Genomic DNA, 18851 nt, shown 5'->3' on the forward strand with positions numbered 1-18851 from the left:
TCGGTTTCATTTAAACCGGTAAAATATATCCAAGACTATTTATGGAATCCAGTAAAAGAAATCTGACTTTTCTTATTAAAAAATGGTAGATTCGTTTTGAGAAAGCCACTATGTTTCAATCATTAGCTTAAAAATAAAACTCAACCAGTTATTAGTTTAAAGAGATCCTTACCCCTTTTGCAAAAGAAAGCCTCTGAACACAAGGAGATTCAGCTGTTATATTTTAAATATTAAAAACTATCCAGCAGGAACGAGCTGATATTTCATCCAGCTTTTCTGAGTTCCTCCCCAAGAAAAATAATAGTTTGGCAAAGAGCTTCCAATAATATTTGAAAACTACATTTAAGCACTGGATCACCAGCCAAATTATGACCGGCAGAGGTACTAAAACCCAACTGGACAAGAATTGTGTTCACTGGTGGGGGTGGAGGGAGACAGCAGGAAGGGGCCACGTCCTCAGTGGGTATTTGTTATCACAAGGTTCTATGAGACATCTTCACTTTCCACATTTTTAAATAAAGCGGAAAACTCCTATTCTACTTCGAGGCACTGAACCGATTTGTTAACATATGGAAAAGACCCTTTGGGATGAGGTGACGTACCCACAAAAAAGGGCAGGCGGATTGCCACCACCCCTAAGAGGGGCTCAACCAGGAGGCAATGCAACCATCCCCGCGCTGGGAGATGCTTCCCTGCTTCAGCTGCAGGCAGAGAAGGAAACGTACCGACACCCAGGAACTGCTGAACGAGCCCATTAGTCATGCCAAACCCACTGTGCCAGAAGGTACACCAGACAGAAGGGAAGCACAGCCCTGTTTGATGAATAGGACGAAGCCTAACATGAATCAAAACACAGAGCTCACACAACTGGTTTTCCAGCGCCAGATGCTAAGGGGCCCCTGCGAATCCACAAAGCAGGAGTGAAGTTGTAGATCAGGCAGGACATGGCAAGGGAAACCCCTGCTTTATGTTCTGGCAAAAAGGTTCGTTCCTGGAAACAGGATGAAGTTTTTAGGACAGTAGGGGTCAATTGTTTATTTTAGCATTGCTTATGTAACTGAAAACTCAGATACAAGTATTTTGGCTCTAAGTCTTTTCTTTACTTCGGAAAATCATTAAAAGTTTATCTAAACATTTTAATACTTCCTCCTATCTGTTCAAAAAGAAGGTTGAACACAGGATACATAAAATTTACAAGAAGCACCATCATTAAAATTTCTGTTTTCAAGTGCTCACTGCAGAGCTTCCAGCACTGCATTATTTTAACTTCATCAGTGGAAGAGCATCAACACAGGATCTAGCATACAAGTCTTCACCTTTTTTATTCAGTCTCTACCAGTCACTACTCAACACACAAAATGGATATAAAATTCTTCCTACTAAGGATACACGTACAGTCACGCTAATTGTAAAGTCTGACGGAACAAATTTATCCTTTTCTACCTCGAAACATGGTCCTTATTGAACAACATATAACAGAAAAATTCATAACACAGAAAATTTAAGAAATGGTTACTATGACACCGTGGCTTACTGGAGCCCAACAAGATCCAGAAGACTTCATACCTACCTTGCAAACATCCCATATATTTCAAATATCCTTATTACTCTGTTTTTGAAGCAACAAGTTTGGTTCATTTCTAATTGCTGTCTCTCTCTATAGACTACATCCAGGATTTAGGTGATGCAGAGTGCAGCCCAAAGCGATACCTGAATACTGCTATACAACTCACAGATTTTCTTACAATATGCATATGTTTTATGGCTGCCAAAAGCACGCTTCTGGCTTGAAACTAGAAAAAGGGCTTCTGCTAAAAGGTAAGGTATTTGCAAACACTAGGGAGCATACAAGTAATTTTTTTGAAAAAAGCCCCCTGCACACTCAACTATCAAATCACTGCCAGCTAAATTATGGCTGTGCTTTTATTTTTCCCTCAGGTCAGAAATTGTCTGCATTAATTAATGAACAGTTTGAGACCGGAAAATTCTAAATGCATTCAAACTTTATAATAAACTTCAGGCTGTCCAAACCAGTTGCAACAGCAATTATTCCAGATGCCCTCTCAGTCTTAGGATTTCACACAAAGAAGCTCTCAAGCATGGAACTAGCTAATCTGCAAATACTTTTATTATTTGAGATTTCCAATTAAAAGCTACAAGCACGAACAAGCACTACAGAAATTTTCATTCAAATTGTTTGATATTTTAACAGCCAGCTGGGATTCGGTGGGGGCATCCTGTTCTCCACAATATTTTCAAAATCCCCCCAAATCCATGCTAGTACAGCCTTCTTCTATCCTTGGATTCACCCATTTTGTAGCACAGCTCTACGCTGCCAGCTGCCCTCTCTTTGCTCCTACAGATCTGTAAGTATCCTGACTCTACAGTGGCTTTGTGTGCTCTTAAAGATGAACAACTGAGTTGATAACAGAAGCAGAAGTAGCCCTCTCTATAAACCTCTCAGAATTAGGATGAATCTTTAGCCAGTCCCATCTAGTTTTGAGAATCAACAGTACAAAGGTTTATTTAGTCATAACAGAGAGAGAAATTCTAGTTACAAATAAAGCAAACGTGAAGCATCTTATAACAGCTGCAGTACTTACGCCACCACCATCAGCCAACCCACCTGTGCCCTTGTTACTCCCCTAGGCTTGCCAGAACAAACGTGTGTCCACATGGTGAACTCAGTCAAGCAACTGATCAAGCTGACAGTCCCTCCTTACCTGCCCATCCCCTAGAGAAGCACTTATTTTCACCTGGATCACCGCGTAACCATGCAAGCACTTATACCGACAAGCTGGCTGGGACAGGGGAGGGTGCTAAACCACCAGGAAGTTATTCACAGCGATTACGAGTACGTATCAGCTACACCCTGCTGTGCCCTTGGACACAAATGCAAATATGCGTTAGTCGGGTCCATGGTAGCCCCTGGGGCCAGCTATTTCTCAGCCCGGTGGTCAAGCTCGGACGTCAGACGGACTGCAGGAGAATGCCTCTTCCTGGAGCTTGGGCAATGCATACCGGCTCTCCCCGTGCTTCCAGCGCCCAGCTGGCTAACCGGCCCTGTCCTCCGCGGCTGCTTTACAGCCCTGACATGCTGGGGACTTGCATTTAGTATTACAGAAGACTTGTGCTACAGACATGTTCTGCTTAGCTTGTGACACTACATGACAGTCGCTGTCTACAGGGGCCACGCGTACTAACAGAGCTGACAGACCCAGCATCCAACACCTGTACCTTTATATACCCATTAAAGCAAGTTGCCTCCTTCTCTACCCTCATCTTTCACTGCAGGCTTGCATCCAGGTTTCCAAAAACTGGCACGCGGCCCCCACGTTTAAAAGCGCAGCCTGGTCTATCATTATGGCTAAGCACAAGAGCAGCGTATCACTGTGCTATTCTGGAGGCAGTCACAGAAGGAAAGCAGGAGTCCATCTGCCCTACACCAGGACATAAGAGTGCTTTACTGTCCTCTCCCTGCACAACCAATCTCATACAGCTACTTAATGTATAGGGAGGAATGCGGGAAACACTTCTGGAGCTGGGATTCAAAGTTTTCTTACCTGCTCGGCTCCGCAGGACTCCGGCTGACCACCTACGGAAATGAGGTTTGCATGTTGCAGCCGTGCTGTGGTACACGGGACAATTACTGCATCATGACTCAAATGCAGACAATTTCTAAAGTCAACAAAAAAATACCAGAAGATAGCCCATGCACACAGCTGAGCACAGATAACCTTTGGATTCAGACAGCAAGGATAATCTCCATGGATGGCCCCTTGCACTTGCAAGGGATTCCAAAAAAGTTCCCCGACAGGAGCAAGCTCACAACTGGAGCCATCCAGCTACAGCACCAGGACCCCAGCGGTAGCGCTCTGGCACCAGCCCTGCTGTAATAGCTGCTCATGCAGATGAGCAGTTCATTAGTTTTAGTTGCTCTCCTGACATGAATAGAGTTAATCATAGACACAAACCCTGCCAGGACGGGGCTTACTGTTAGAAGAAACAATCAAACGTTAAAGTTCAGCATTTATAAGCACGCTTTAGCCACTCTCACGTGTTAACAGGCTGAGCATCTTGGTTTTAGCATTTCAAGCTATTTTGTGATGCTGAAGCTGTTAGCACAGGGTTTTTGTAACTAAAATGAAGTTTTAAAATACGACAAGCTTGCGCTCTGGCCTGAGGGTAGAGGTATCCTGCCTAACATCTTCTGTCAATTAGAGATGACTACAAATAAATAACACTCCCCTATCACACTTACTGAGAGTAAGGCTCCACACGAACGTACAGTGGCAGAAATCTGACTTTGTTCACGGCACACGGCCACAGAGGCAAGGTAAGAGCTGTTCTTACAGAAGTGCCCAGAATTCCTATCAAAACCTTCACCCATGGGATCCACGTGGCAAAGCAGGATCCAAAGCAGTTCGTATATATACAGCTCTGGCATTTTTACGTCTGCAACTCCACAGTTGCTATCTCCAACTCATTTACTAAGGCTTTTAATTTTCTTTTTCTCTCCAAGCCAGAAAGGAACAAACTGCTATGCAAACTTTCTCTAGACTCACACTAAGAATAATCCTTTAAAATCCCGCAAAGCTTCAGTTATTCAGGAAGTGCAGCAACGCCCAAGCATTAAACTAGTCTTTATTTTTAAGGTAATAGCCACGCATTTTTTGTTTATATGCATATTTAAGTGCTAGTCTACTTAATTCCCTCTCTTCAGTTCAAAGTCCAAACACATAGGACCCAATGTGATTTCTTTGCAATATAAAAATATTTCCCTAAGTTACTTTTTTCCATCTTTCACACTTCGTTTTCAACATGTGCTTAATTTTTGCTTGCCCAAATAACATTCTTTCTTTCTGTATATATACACACACATTCCCCCTAGACATATGGTTTTTTACAAAACTGTAGCATTTGACCTCAAACGTATTGAAATCCAAATAAAACATTTCCACATCATTTGATATAAGGAAATTAAAGTTTTTCCTTATTGAAAAAAAAAATAGTTTTTCCTTGAATGTGACTGTTCAAAGACCATCTTTCACATGCGTTAAGCTAAAAGGCGACCAGCCTTCCCAAATACAAGATGTTTGAATCCTCAAAACTTCACGCTAGAAAGACAAAAAGCATGTCATACAGCACCCTGTAAGTTCTTCAACACAGCCATTAAAGGAAATTACAAGTGGTAGAACTCCAGACACAGCAGAACACAAATACAGAAGGAAATTAGAACCATCACAACACATCAGCATTTTTCCTGACAACTCCTTTTCCTATACACGACCAGCCTTTTACTCCATCCCCACAACTACAGGTTATGATGCCTCTCCACGTAGTCTCAATGAAATGCAAAGTGCTTTAGTTGTTAGTCAACAGCAAAAGAGTTGAAGCTGTTTGTTCATTTGTTTTCCCCTTATGAAGGAGTCAAGGCACCTTTCCAACATAAATGTGAGCCATCTACTAATTTTCAAGGCACCGTCCTAAGTACATAGGTGTTTTCAGGAGACAAAGCGTTTAGTTTAAAAACACCTACCTACATACACACAAACAACTTATTATTGTGGCAATAACAAGTTATCAGAAACAGCTGAACCTCAATGAAACCTTCCCTCAAAAACCAGGCCACAGCATGGAAGACTTCACCCTAAACAATTGAAGTTATTTCCAAACATTATAAGCAATAAAAAAATGAAATACTATGATAAAGCTTACTCAGCAGATAGTACAGCCAGCTCCACCTGCGATAACAGGTCCTACACAAGACAAATCTCTTGACGTGCATCCACAGCCTTATTCCTTACCAACTGACTTTTCACTTGCACACCACCACACAAACCTTATTTTTCACAATAGGGACACGATGGCAGCCAAGTGTTTTCATGGTGTCACTTGGTAATGTCCAATTCTCTTTGCTGAACAGCTTTGTAAGATGCATCTGTTTGGGTGCAGCTGCATGCTATTCAAACCTAAGTCGTACCTTCTTTACATAGCTGCCAATTACACGCAGACAGTAAATAACGTGATTGTTAATTCCAAACCAAGAACAACATCTGCTTTACAGAAAAATCCTTGTTATTCAAAGCCTCTAGCTGCACTTAGAGGCAAGATGACCAAGTGATTTACCACAGCCCAGGTCTGAGCATATTGGAACGAGGACCCTGATTACAGCACTAGCCAATGTGCTGCAAGCTACAAAGGTACAGCAGTTGACTGAAAAATTAAAATGAAATCAGGAATGGATTTATAGATGTGACCAAAAGAAAAAAACTCACAGCAGGTGTTATACATAAAGGCACTAATTAACACGGCATCATTAGCATTTTCATCACCACAGATAAAACAATCGCTTTCCTATTTGCAGGACAGAATTTAAAAGCTATTTCTGGTTTGAGAATTAGTAGTTCTAGCTCAATCTTGGGCTTGAAAGACCGACAAAATAGTATTTTTCTGCTGAGGTAATTCCTCCAATCTACTCAGTCTATGCAAGGGAAGAAAACGATAATATCGCAATACTTCCTTTTAAACAGGGCACAGGTCTCTTTTGATCTGGGCCAACCTGAAGCCCAATTAGCCGGTACGTGTATTTGAGCAGTTTCCCTTTCATCCCTTCCTCCTCTCCTGAGCAATCCTCTCCATCACACTGCAGAAATCAGACTGGACTTCCCAGTCTTTAGGCATTTGGAGTTCCCATTATATTTTCATAATAGATATTTCAATTTCAGACCATTTCAGGCATTACTGCAGCAACCCTTGCAGTAATTTTTGAAATAGTCAGGATTTTTTTTTTTTTTTAATATATGTTATTAATACTTCTTGTTTTCTTGAAAGTTTAATCAGCAAAATGAATCAGGCTTCTTTATTTACGAACTGAGATAACAGCTACTATGAATTAAAGAAAAATATACAACCATTTTCAAGAGTCTTTTGCCAAAAAACTGAAGCAATAGCTACTGCTTATTTCCCTGTTATCTTTAATTTTTGATGTTGCTTTAGTCGGTGTTGCTTGAAAAATAAAACAGAAGTACATGAGTACAAACTACTTTCCTTTAGAAGAAAACCTGAAAACTTGCAAATGGAAAGAAAAAAAACCAATCATCACTAGAAAAACCATTTCCGCTGAAGCTTATGAGCATTACTGCACGAAGTCAAGACATGCAACAAATGCTTCCCCTAAGTCCTTACTAGAGATAATTAGCGATCATTGAGATTATGGCTGAACTAATTACACTAAGTTACTTCGTTAATACCTTCCACTTTACATTTACATCATGCAACGCAAGAAAAACCCTGGCCAGAAACATCTGCCCGCGCCTCCTGTAGCGAGGAAAACGCTCCCAAAACGCCAGCCCCGCGGAGCGCCCTGCTCCATTATATAACGCGCCTCTCCCGAGCGCCGCTGCAGCATATCCCACCGTCCCCTTAGGGGAAACTACGGCACTGCCGCTTTTATCCCAATAAAAGTGGGGTTTTCTCCTTCCAGCCTCCCTTTCCTCAGCGCTGACGGGGCCCGCCGGGGGTGGGGACAGGCGCTGGGGGTGCCGCTGCCCTCAGCATCCCCTCAGGGGCTGCCCGGCTCCTCCGCCACCGAGCCGGGGCTGAGGAAGGCTCCGATGGCCGGGGACCCCTTAACTTTTCCTCTCCCACCCGGAGGGCCCCCGGTACCGTAATTTTAGCCTGCGCCGCCCTCCCGGGAGCAGGTGGGGTCGGGCAGGTGCTTCCCCCACACGACCACGGGAGTCCCGGTTCGCTCCCTCCCTCACGACTCCCCCCCCGCCCTCAGGAGCGCGGCGCTCACCTCCCGTGCCGCTGCCCCTGAGGAGCCCCGTCCTCCTCCTCCTTCTCCTCCATGGTGCCGCTCCACCCCCTCGGCGGCGGCTCCGCGACTCTCCAGGAGGAGGAGAAGGGCTGCGGCTTCCCACCTGACCAGCACGCCGCCCAGGGCAGCGCGGCGAGCTGCAGGCAGCCGCTCCGCAGCGCCCTGCTCCTCGCCATGGGCCGGGCCGCTCCCCGCGGCGCTCACAAAATGGCGGCGGGGGGGGGACCGGCGCTGAGGGGGTCGGCATGGCCGGTCAGGGGTATGGGGTAGTTGGTCAACGCTGTCCTGCGGACCCGTATGGGAGTGTGAGTGTGCTCTTAACCACCTGGTGCCGCGCTGGAAAGTTTCTTGAACTCGGTTTTGTTAGGAGCTAGGAGGGATGACACCGCTGCCAGAGGGAAGCAACCCTCGCTAGGTCACGTACCGCCGGAGCAAAGCCACCCAGGCAGCCTGCCTGCCTCTCACAGAGCAGCTCTCAGGCCCCTGCATTGCCTTCGTTCTTTCCTCCACTGTTAGGAAGATAAAACTCATGCTGGAGTTTCTTTGCACAGGGGATTAAGACCATTTCCTCACCACTGCCTACACCTGTGAGCAGTTCATACCTGATTCCAGCTGGGTTGTGAGGGCTTTTGAGGAACCCAGTCCAGAGTAATGAGATTCTCAGAGAAATAAATGCATAAATTAAAATCTTTCCTTATCTCCTTGAGCACATGGAAGGTAAATGGAAGATGAAGGACAAAGCTATTCATGTGTGCTATAAAAAAACTGTATGTAGCAGAAGTATGAACTCAAAGGTTTTCTGGAGTTTAGATGATACTTTATAGGTGTGTTATCTTGAATCTCAGGAATTGGTGGTGAGATTGTCAGGAAATCTTATGCAAGGCCAGAGGCTAAGGTCTAAAGGTCCTGGGTGGTGAGAAGCAGGAGCCTTACTTTTCTTGTCGTTAATCTGTCATTCTCTTAACCTCTGTAAAGTAGAGGGAGGATAATACTACCAAGTTATCTTGTTCTGAATGTGGAAAACAAGTATGTAGTGATTACCTATGGTCAAGCAAATTTTCTGCCTTCAGTAGTGGAAAAATCCCAATTCATTTCTTCTGACTCTTTTCACCTGACTGTTCCTGATGGTTTCACCTACCAGTATGCCTAACACTAAGCAGGCTTTGTAGTAGTTATGACCTGTAGTCATACTTCATTAAAACAGAAAGCTATGTGTATTTAAGTTATTTGTACTGTTGCTTTATAGAATCTAAGGCTGACTAAATGAGTTAGATGACAAACCTGCTCTCCATAGGTCTGATCAATCCCCATTAACAGGAACAATTAGTGCCTACACATGGAAACTTGAGTAAGTCACCAGGTAAGTGCCTTCAGACTGGTGGTAACTGATTGCCAACAGCAGCGGATTTGGGATGCTTATTCTGCAGGTCAGCTGTGTATCTCCCTGTAGGCAGAGCTGCCTGCACACGCCATTTGGAAGTAGTTTATAAGCCACCAGTGCTGCATAAGCCACACTTGAGGAGGCTGTGCTTTAGTGAATGTATTTTGTCTGTACTACAAACACAGCTGTCAGCATTTGGGGGCTGTAAGTAAAAACAACTGGTGTATGTGTAGCATGCAGTTTTTAATTTGAAAGGGAAACTTTTTTTTTCTTTTCTGATGTAACGACTGGTGAATAATTATATGGTTGTTAAAGTAATTTCTGAAAGCTAGAAGTCTATATCCTGTACATATTACCTACTCTGCCACACCAGTCTGCACAACATGAGAAAATTCGAGTTCAGAGGTATTCCTCGTCAGACCTAGAATTTCCAATTAGTTTCCTGTTTCAGTATTCCCACGAGCCAACTAAGATCTCAGTCTGGTCCTGCTGCTTTGGTAGGTTTTGATCTTTCAGTGTCTTATGCACACACACACACGCTTAAATGGAGGAGAAGTCCCAGTGGGACATTTGTGCTCAAAAAGTAGTGTAAACCCAGAACAGAGATCTGTCTGACTTGTAATATACCACAGACATGCTAATATGCTTAAAGGACTGACACTGCAGAAGTTGGAGGCCTGAAGTAACTAACAGATGGGGAGGTTCCAGCCATCTGTGAATGAGGTAAGAATTTTTGTTTGATACCTAGTCTGAAGGAACTTTAATAATTTCATTTTCTTGAGTGGCATGCATTCCTGGTAATTTTACTGCTCAGACTGGCTCTATATATGCCCACTATATGTGAAAATGAAGAAGGTCCAGGAGCCTCTTTGTATTGTAGAGAGGCACAGATAGTGAGGAATATCAATCAAATATTATTCTTGGGTCAGTGCATTTTATCTTCTCACAAGGAAATTTAACAGCTGAAACAGAATCCATTTTTATTGAGGAAGTTTTTAGGGTATATCATTTCATTAGCTGTTTGGAAGGAGATGTTCCTTAACATAGCTTAATCTGCTTAATGCAACAGCCTATATCTTAATTAGAATCACACAGTCAGTATTTCATGAATTGTATCCGCAGTGGTGCATTTGCCTTGGAGATAATGTGTGCATTAATCGTGAGCAAGACAGCTCAACTAACTTGATTATAAAGCTTCTCTTGATGAGGTGTTTGACCTATGCAACAGAAGTTTATCAGTATTTTGTTTAGATCTCAAAAGAGTAGAATAAATATTTTATTCACAAAGTGTAATTTAGTTAGTTGACGTAAGCTCTGTCAGAGTAAGGTACTTATTTTCTTGGGCAGTAACTGAAGCACAATCTGAAGTAGGAAAAAAAAACCAACAAAATTCTAATAGTTAAATATTTCTATAGCTTTACAATTGATCTGTCTTAGCTTAATTGTGAAAATCCTCCAAGATGATAAAATAAAAAATGTTCTGTCATCTCTTGCTCAACCTTAGAATATCAAGTCATCAAACCCCTTTAGACTTAGGCTTGCTATATACTACGCAATGTTTACTCTTACAGTGTGGATGCAGTTTATAGCAGCAAAAAAAGCACACTTGCTGGAACACTCTGTGCTGGGTCTCTGAGTGAAATAAACTAACCCAGCGAAGACATTTTTCACCGCTCTGATAGTGCCTATACTAACATTTTTATTGCATAGAAATGTTACACCAAAATAAAGTCTGCATGGTAGTGAAAGCCTCTCTATAAAATTGGCCCATACTGGGACAAAATCAAAGATCTAACCTAGCCCTTCTAATTGTAGTGTCAAGAGGAAACCACTCTTATGGTATCCACACTGTTTAGGAGAGAAGTCAAAGAAGAAAAGTTATTTGGCACCCGTTGCAGGCAGAGGCAAGCAGATTTTCAAAACATGTTGGATGCCAAATTCCCCTGTGAAAGAGGGTTGAAAAATAATATTCTCACTGGACTTCAAGATGTGTTACTGTTCTAGAAAGTCATTCTAACTGCACATTACCCCCCGTGCATCAGAAGCCCTGTGGCTGAAGCATGGTTCGGTAACTAGAAAGAAAAATGGCTCAAGACTCATCAGTGAACACAGATCTGGCAAAAGAGCCTACTTAAGCTTAAATTACAGCTTTAAGTTGCCATAGATATAAAACTGATGTAGAATCAATATCCAGTTCTTAACAAAGTAACTGTAAAGGGCACATTTACCACTACAAATCCAAACTTCTTGCATGATAAAGAATTTGACAATCTTTGGGACTACAGGGGAGGAACTTAGTGAACTCCAGTAATAAATAAATAATAATAATACAACTGTGCATCTAAACATTATGCGAAATACTGTCTAATGACAAGCTGGTATCTCTAGCTTCTACTTAGGGGACATAACTGGGACAAGATGATAACCAGAGCCATAATGGAGCCATTTAGGCTGCATCTGTACTAGTAATGGGCCAGAAGCATTCTCCAGCCCTGAAGCCAAATTGTACAATGCATGCATTTTCATACAGGTAATCTTTTCTAGCCCTGGAGAGCAGGTGGCTTCATCAGAATTGCTGCTAAAAGTTTTGCCTGGCCCACACTAATCCCTGAGCCATGCTTGGGCACTATCTGGGAGAATAGCCAGATTAACTGAAAGGAGACAAAATGCAGGTTGTTAAACCCTGGTAGTGATTCAATAATTACTAGTGATAATGTAGTGGTGTTCAAGGTCCATGCCCTCGTTTTACTGGAACACATCTGGCCTTAGACAATGCCTCCTTTTGCAATTTAACCATGTATCTCAGGGGAGTGATGTGACTGCTGCCAGAGGGAAGTAGCCCTCACTGATCGGGTACCGCCGGAGCAAAGCCACCCAGGCAGCCTGCCTGTCTCTCACAGAGCAGCTCTCAGGCCCCCGCATTGCCTCCGTTCTTTCCTCCACTGTTAGGAAGATAAAACTCATGCTGGAGTTTCTTTGCACAGGGGATTAAGACCATATCCTCACCCCTGCCTACACCTGTGAGCAGTTCACATCTGATTCCAGCTGGGTCGTGAGGGATTTTGAGGAACCCAGTCCAGAGCAATGAGGTTCTCAGAGAAATAAATGCATAAATTCTTTCCTTATCTCCTTTAGTACGTGGAAGGTAAATGGAAGATGAAGGACAAAGCTATTCATGTGTGTTATAAAAAAAACTGTATGTAGCAGAAGTATGAACTCAAAGCTTTTCTGGAGTTTAGATGATACTTTATAGGTGTGTTATCTTGAATCTCAGGAATTGGTGGTGAGATTGTCAGGAAATCTTATGCAAGGCCAGAGGCTAAGGTCTAAAGGTCCTGGGTGGTGAGAAACAGGAGCCTTACTTTTCTTGTCATTAATCTGTCGTTCTCTTAACCTCTGTAAGGTAGAGGGAGGATAATGCTACCAAGTTATCTTGTTCTGAAGGAGGAAAACAAGTATGTAGTGGTCAAGCAAATTTGCTGCCTTTAGCAGTGGGAAAATCCCCATTTCTTTCTTCTGTATCTTCTCACCTGACTTTTCCTGATCATTTCACCTCCTACAAGGCCTGCTTAGCGTTAGACATACTGGCAGTAGTTATGACCTGTAGTCATACTTCAATAAACACAAATCTGTATGGATTGAAGTTTTGCCCTCTTTTACCAGAACTCATCTGGCCTTAGACAACACCTGATTTTGCAATTGAACCATGTACCTCAGGGGAAATTAAAGCTGTTACATTTGTTTCCAGAATCAGTGAAGCTTGGCAACCTCATTGTGAACACACATTACCATGAGATGATGCTGTTACACTCGGTACCTCATAATGAATTGTAATATTGCATCACATTTTGCAAAATGACTCTGATTAAAATTTATTTAGGAAATTCAATTACAGGGTCTAAAAGGCCCAATCAGATTCAGATTCCTCTGTGAGGGGCACTTGGCAGAAAGAGCAATCCTTGCCCTTTTGTGATTGAATTTTAAACTGGGTCAAGATGTAGTAACAAGTTTAATAAACAGGAAGAAAGCATTCAGCATGTACCAGGGAGGAAAATGAGAAGAACAATAAGAATATATAGGGTAGCTCCTAACAGGGTTAAGCTAGGAGCGTCTGGACATTCAGTTATGAATTAAAAATCGTAAGGCATTGTGCTGCTTTCACTGTAGGCAAGATGATGACAAACTGATTTGTGTCTAAATGCACTTCTGAAAGGCGTCCCTGTAATATTCATTTTAGACTCACAGTATAATGGGTTGAGCTTGCAAGTGTCTTTCATTTAAGGGAATATTTCTTACATGTAGTGCCATGGCTTGAATGTGAATGTTGGCCATTGCCAAACTCATAACTATACCCTCTAGTTTCATTTCTTATGTGACCAGATCACTGTCTGTGTATGTAATGAACCTTATCGTCATGCCACTTATGTCTTTGCAGGTCCTTCTTTTTCTTCTTCCCTCCGTGTGGCTGTAAGAAATATTTGGCCCTAAGTCTGTGCTTTTATTCACCAGAGAGCAAGTGGGTTAATATGAGGAAGGTATTTGTCATCCGACAACCTTCATCAGCAGAGGAGCAAAGGCCTTAAGATGGTCTGGCTGCCTTTATGGCTGTGAATGTAACCGTTTGGCAGTAAGTGTCCTCTGATGTGGGAGAAAAATCCATCCTGCTTGGTTAGCGTATGGCCAGCCTGCAAATTAGGAGGGCAAGCTGCATGGGAAGTGCTACAAAGCACTTGGAGAGGGACAAGATAAGGTGTGTAGAAAGGGAAAAAGGCATGGTGTGAGAATGTAGAAGAATATACTCTTACATACTTCATGGTGGAAATACACTGGCGGGGGTGTACCAGGCTGCATACATCTGCAGAAGGAATACGTAGACTGCCTGAAGAGGATGCTAAAAGGGTGCATAGGTTGAGTTTTCACCAGCAGCGTCCTAAATAGATTGCTCTCCTGATGGTTTCGGGGGTGCCCCAAGACAATGATGAGCTAATCTTGGGAGTATGACCCGTCAGTTCATCTCTTTATTCTACGTGATTTACAAGAGCTGCCTATAAAGCTGCAGAGCATTAAAACTCTCTCTTCATTCTCATGTTTGAACCTAACACCTTTCAGGTCTTACAGACAGGCTATGTTGCAGGTTTGCAGACATTTATTTTCTACTAAATAGTGAGATATCCATTCTAGGAGCCTGGGATTGGAGCAACTTTGAAATCATTGTCTTTCTCATTTTTGTGTACAGAGTTGGTGTAATGCCTCTGACAACAATGTAGAATAAAACCAGTGATGGTCATGGAAGAGCTGGAGCCCCTCTTATAGACTTTTACAGCACTTATAGAAAGACAACAGAAACATGGAGTTGCATATAAGCAGGCTGTTTCAGAAAGAATGAAACTTGGGAAGCTGAGTTTTCTGTTCGGTTTTAGACACTGTTCTGTAGTTTCCCCCTCCCAGTGCAATAACCTGAGCCCACCTCTCCGTGCCTTCCATCTGCTTGGGCAAGTGACAGCGTGAGCTGTGGCTAATCCAGTTAGCCATATGCACAAGCTGGCTGGCCAGCACGTGTGCCCACTGTCATCTGGCTCATGCTAAGCACAATACACTGCTGTTTTCTACCTACTTTTTCCATACTCGGGGATTAGTTTGTGTCTCCTTCCACTGTCCAGCACTGAGAAAATAATACGAACTTAAATAGCTGTGGCTGTATTAGGCCTGCTTTTGGGGTGCACTGCTGCATGTTTTGCGGCCTTAGTTACTTGACTGAGCAGAACAGATACCTTTGGATCGCCGTTTAGATCCCATCAAACAGAGTTTTTTTAATGCTTGCTTTCTGTAAAAACAGGGCTGCATGCAAAAAGACAGATATAAAGAAATCCCAGGTTTCTTCACAGTAAAAATTGAAATGTAGCTGAGTTGTCTGCCTTTACTGGGAGACAAGGGAATGCTCTGATTTCCTAATCCACAGAAAGCCCTTCAAATTTCTGTCCTTCGTTCAAGGGTTAAAATCAGCTAATGTTGGCAGTAGTGTAACTGAGAACTTCTGTGCAATTTAAAATAAGTTAGCTTTTAGATAACAATGAAAAATAACAAAAATAAAAAGAAAAACCACAAGAAAAAATAATGACTTTTTAGATTCAGTAAGGTTAATGTAGGGGAAACAGTCATGAATTAGAAAGAAGGTGTGTAACAGTGAGAAAAGTCAAAGCTTCCTTGAGATTTTTTGTAAAGTGAAGGACTGTCCTTTTTCTTGTCTGTCAAACTGTTTTTGCAGCTTTACTATAGATGCATCATAGAAACAAGGGCTAGAAGAGGCTTCAAGAAATCCTGTAGTCCAAACCACTACGTTCAGATAACTGGAGCGTTAGAGTTGTCAGCACCCCACACGGGCATGCTGTGTGCTACGGGAAGCTGCTTTCAGCTGCTGCTGTGGCACCGATGGAAGCTGCTGGGCCCCCAGGCTGACCCGGCACCTCCCTGCTGAAATGAGGCTGAAACCTCGTCTTCACGTCTTCATTCACAGCTCCCTTGGGGGAGAGGGAAAGGAAATCTGCATTGGTTTCAACAGCTGGCACTGAATAGAGGAGAGGGTTATAAATAAATGTAAATGAAGAATGAGGGCATGCGACTAGAGCCAGGAAGGTCACGTTTTGGTGTGCCAACAGATGAGCAATGCTGAGTGGCATTTGAGAAAATGTCACTCTGAATGTGTAGACATGATGACGATGTCAAAAGCAGCTCATTTGAATTGGGATTCGGGAGGATCCTCTATTTAAATCCTGTCTGAGCTACTGTCAGGCTGCATGACCTTCTGGAGCTCCATGGGTCAAATGGGTCCTCGCTGCGACTAAATCGACTACAATGGCATTATTCTGGGAGTGAACTTGATTTCTCAGACATCAGTCAACACAGCTGGTTCACTGGGTAGCAGAAAGAAAAAAAACATAGATGTCACTGGAAAACATGCATCTGAACAGAGCCTTTTAGTGCTCACAAAACTAGAACAGAACTGCACAATTGTTTCCTAAAATGCATAAATAATTGTTGATGGTGGTTTATTGGCAATAAACTCTGTGAAGGTAACTTAAGGCTTTTTTTCCAAGGTAATTAGTAGTGTCATTTTCTTTTTCAAAAGGGATGTGATTATTACGTATGTTGTTTATAACTTTAAAGATGATTGATGTGTCTTTAAATATTCTGGCATAGATTTTTTTTTCTTTTAAAAGACTTATAATTGACTCAGGAATACAGCACAGGGCTGCAGAAAGGTAAGCTTCTTCCATTGAAAATGCTTTTGGAGTCAGATTAAAAAATAATGGTGGTAATTAATGAAAGAATTTTTATTAAAAGTAGTTAAACAACATAAGCAGAGGATAAAACTATCTGTAAAATGGAAACAGATTGCTTCTAAATTGGAAGCTATCTGCTTCTTCAGATGGAAGCTTTTAGAAACCACAAATTTATGGATCTGGGGGTAGAAATATCAAGTGATTTGCCTCTTTGTGGCAAATGGAGTGAGGGACTGGTGTTCTCTAACTGATGTTTAACTCCACTATTTATGTTTAATCATAAAAGTAGTGGAAATTCCAAGTGCTATTTCTCCCTGTTTCACCAGGACCTCTACAAAGTTAGGAATGCATTTCTTCAGATTTGAAATGAAGAAGTTGGCTTGTGATCATGTTTTCAAGGCTAGCCAAAAGGAAACTAAATGCTGATGTCTGAGCACCTGTGTCACGAGGAGAACTTCGGGGAGTTTAGAGTGTAAAATTGCCCTGGACAAAAGTGGTTTACAGGGCAACAGTAAGAGATGCTCCCCAGCAAAGGAAAAAAATACATAAAGGGTTCTTGCCCCTGACATGTAAGCAAAATGAGTAGTTACAAATAATTTTTTTTTTAATTTATTTTTATCCCAACTGCTCATGTGATTTAAGTTAGGTATTTACAAAACATAAAATCATATAACCTCAATAAATATAATTTTCCAGCTTCATGTGCATTTCACTGTTCTTCTACCAGAAATGCCTTAATTCTAGATAAAGCAATACTGAGATTTAAAAATCAGGGATAAAAAAAGGCTTAATTTAAAAAAAAAACTTGGAGAGGTGACACTGGTACATTTTTTTACTTCTTTTTCATGTCAATTAAGTAGTGGGGACAAAGGAGTTGCATCTCCAGACGTGATTTCATGATTTTAAAAAGGATTCAAAAGGCTTTCCAGTGCATCCTCTTGCTTCAGAGCAGAATCAACTCTATCTAATCAGCTCCTGGCAGATATTTGTTTAACCTGACCTTGAAAATTTGCAGTGATGATGATTCTTCAAACCTCCCCTCAGCGAGCTGCTGCATAACATTCCTTTTGGTTCAAAAGCGTTTTGTAAAAAAAACAACCCAAGTGCTCAAGCTGCAATTTAAGGCTATTACTTCTTGCTGTATCTGTAGACATGAAGAACAGTTTATATCTCCTTTGCAACTAGTTTATGTGTATGAGAACTGCTATCATATCTTCCCTCAGTCATTCGCTGCTAGACTAAACAAATGAATTCTTCCAATCTTACCTCGCGGGTCCCGTTTTTTATAGCTCTGAAAATTACATGGCTCTACCTCGGTTTCTGTTATTGGTCTTTCTTTGAGTGAGGTGCCCAAAAGTGCATGTTGTGCTCCAGCCGAGGTCTTATCAGCGCTGATTAAAACTTCATGTGTCTTCTATACTAGCTGTTTCTACACCCCATTGCGATGGCTGCAACAGTACGTGATGTCATACAAAACTATAAGAGCGTTGGATTTGCAGTTTATGGTGCAATGCCACACCTAGACACTTTTCTGAGGGGCATACTGCATGCCAGTTACACTTCATTATCTTACTTCATCATCTTTCTCTGCAGCTAATTATTCTTAAAAATAATATCTCACATCCTTCCATTGTGAGCAACTTCCTATTCGTTCCAGACCATTTCTCTGCTTTGTTACTACTTTTTTTTTTTCTTTTCCTGATTCTAGGCTTCACAGTTCCTGCAATTTCTGTTCAAGGGTCATTAAAATTTAGTGAATATCCTTTCCGCTTTGTAACCAAAGCCCCGAATTCAAACACTGAACAGTGCCAGGCACAGGCCAGGCTTTTTCAGATCCCCGTTTGCCAGGTTCTCCCAGCTGCCAGAGGGTGCTGGGTGATGCCTTTTTCAGGACTGTCTGGCACCCAGGTATACATCCACCTTACAGCAACTTCGGCTGGAGCAGCAGCAGCAGCAAGACAAGAATACAGACTCTGAATAAGCCGAAACTCTTTGCAATGCTTTGACTTCCCTGTATGTTTGTTATAGGACTAAAATCCTGCTACCCACCAAAAGTGGCAGGGCACACGTTCACCCTACAATGCGCACAGAATCACAGGTATATCATCACAGATATAATAATGGCCGAGGTTGGCAGGGACCTCTGAAGATCACCCAGTCCAACCCCGCTGCCGAGCAGGACCACCTAGAGCACGTAGCGCAGGATGGCAGCCAGGTGGGTTTTGAATATCTCCAGAGAAGGAGAATCCACAACCTCTCCGGGCAACCTGTTTCAGTGCTCCGTCACCCTCACAGAAAAGAAGTGCCCCATCATATTCAGCAGGAACCTCCAGTGCTTCAGTTTGTGCTTGGTGCCTCTCGTCCTCTC

General features: G+C 42.4%; 1 protein-coding gene and 1 long non-coding RNA gene across 7 annotated transcripts in view; one reads left to right on the top strand and one right to left on the bottom strand.

Moving 5' to 3' along the window:
- The window catches only part of NAPEPLD (N-acyl phosphatidylethanolamine phospholipase D), a 25296-nt gene extending 13086 nt beyond the window's left edge, over positions 1-12210 (bottom strand). Inside the window, exon 1 of one of the 6 annotated variants that reach the window (XM_080575362.1) lies at positions 12129-12210. Coding sequence is in view for 3 of the 6 variants with exons in the window: in XM_080575357.1 (XP_080431483.1) it covers positions 7802-7998 (197 nt within the window). In the remaining 3 variants the exon portion in view is untranslated. The other 5 variants (XM_080575359.1, XM_080575358.1, XM_080575357.1 and 2 more) reach the window with 5 other exon arrangements.
- Positions 9191-17798, top strand: LOC308187426. Its single transcript, XR_013944679.1, has 2 exons — positions 9191-9926; positions 15469-17798. It is a non-coding gene; the product is annotated as an uncharacterized lncRNA (long non-coding RNA).
- The last annotated feature ends 1053 nt before the right edge of the window (positions 17799-18851 follow it).

This window comes from Anser brachyrhynchus, assembly GCF_964034855.1.
Source record: "Anser brachyrhynchus genome assembly, chromosome: 1".
In the NCBI taxonomy this organism is placed as follows: domain Eukaryota; kingdom Metazoa; phylum Chordata; class Aves; order Anseriformes; family Anatidae; genus Anser; species Anser brachyrhynchus.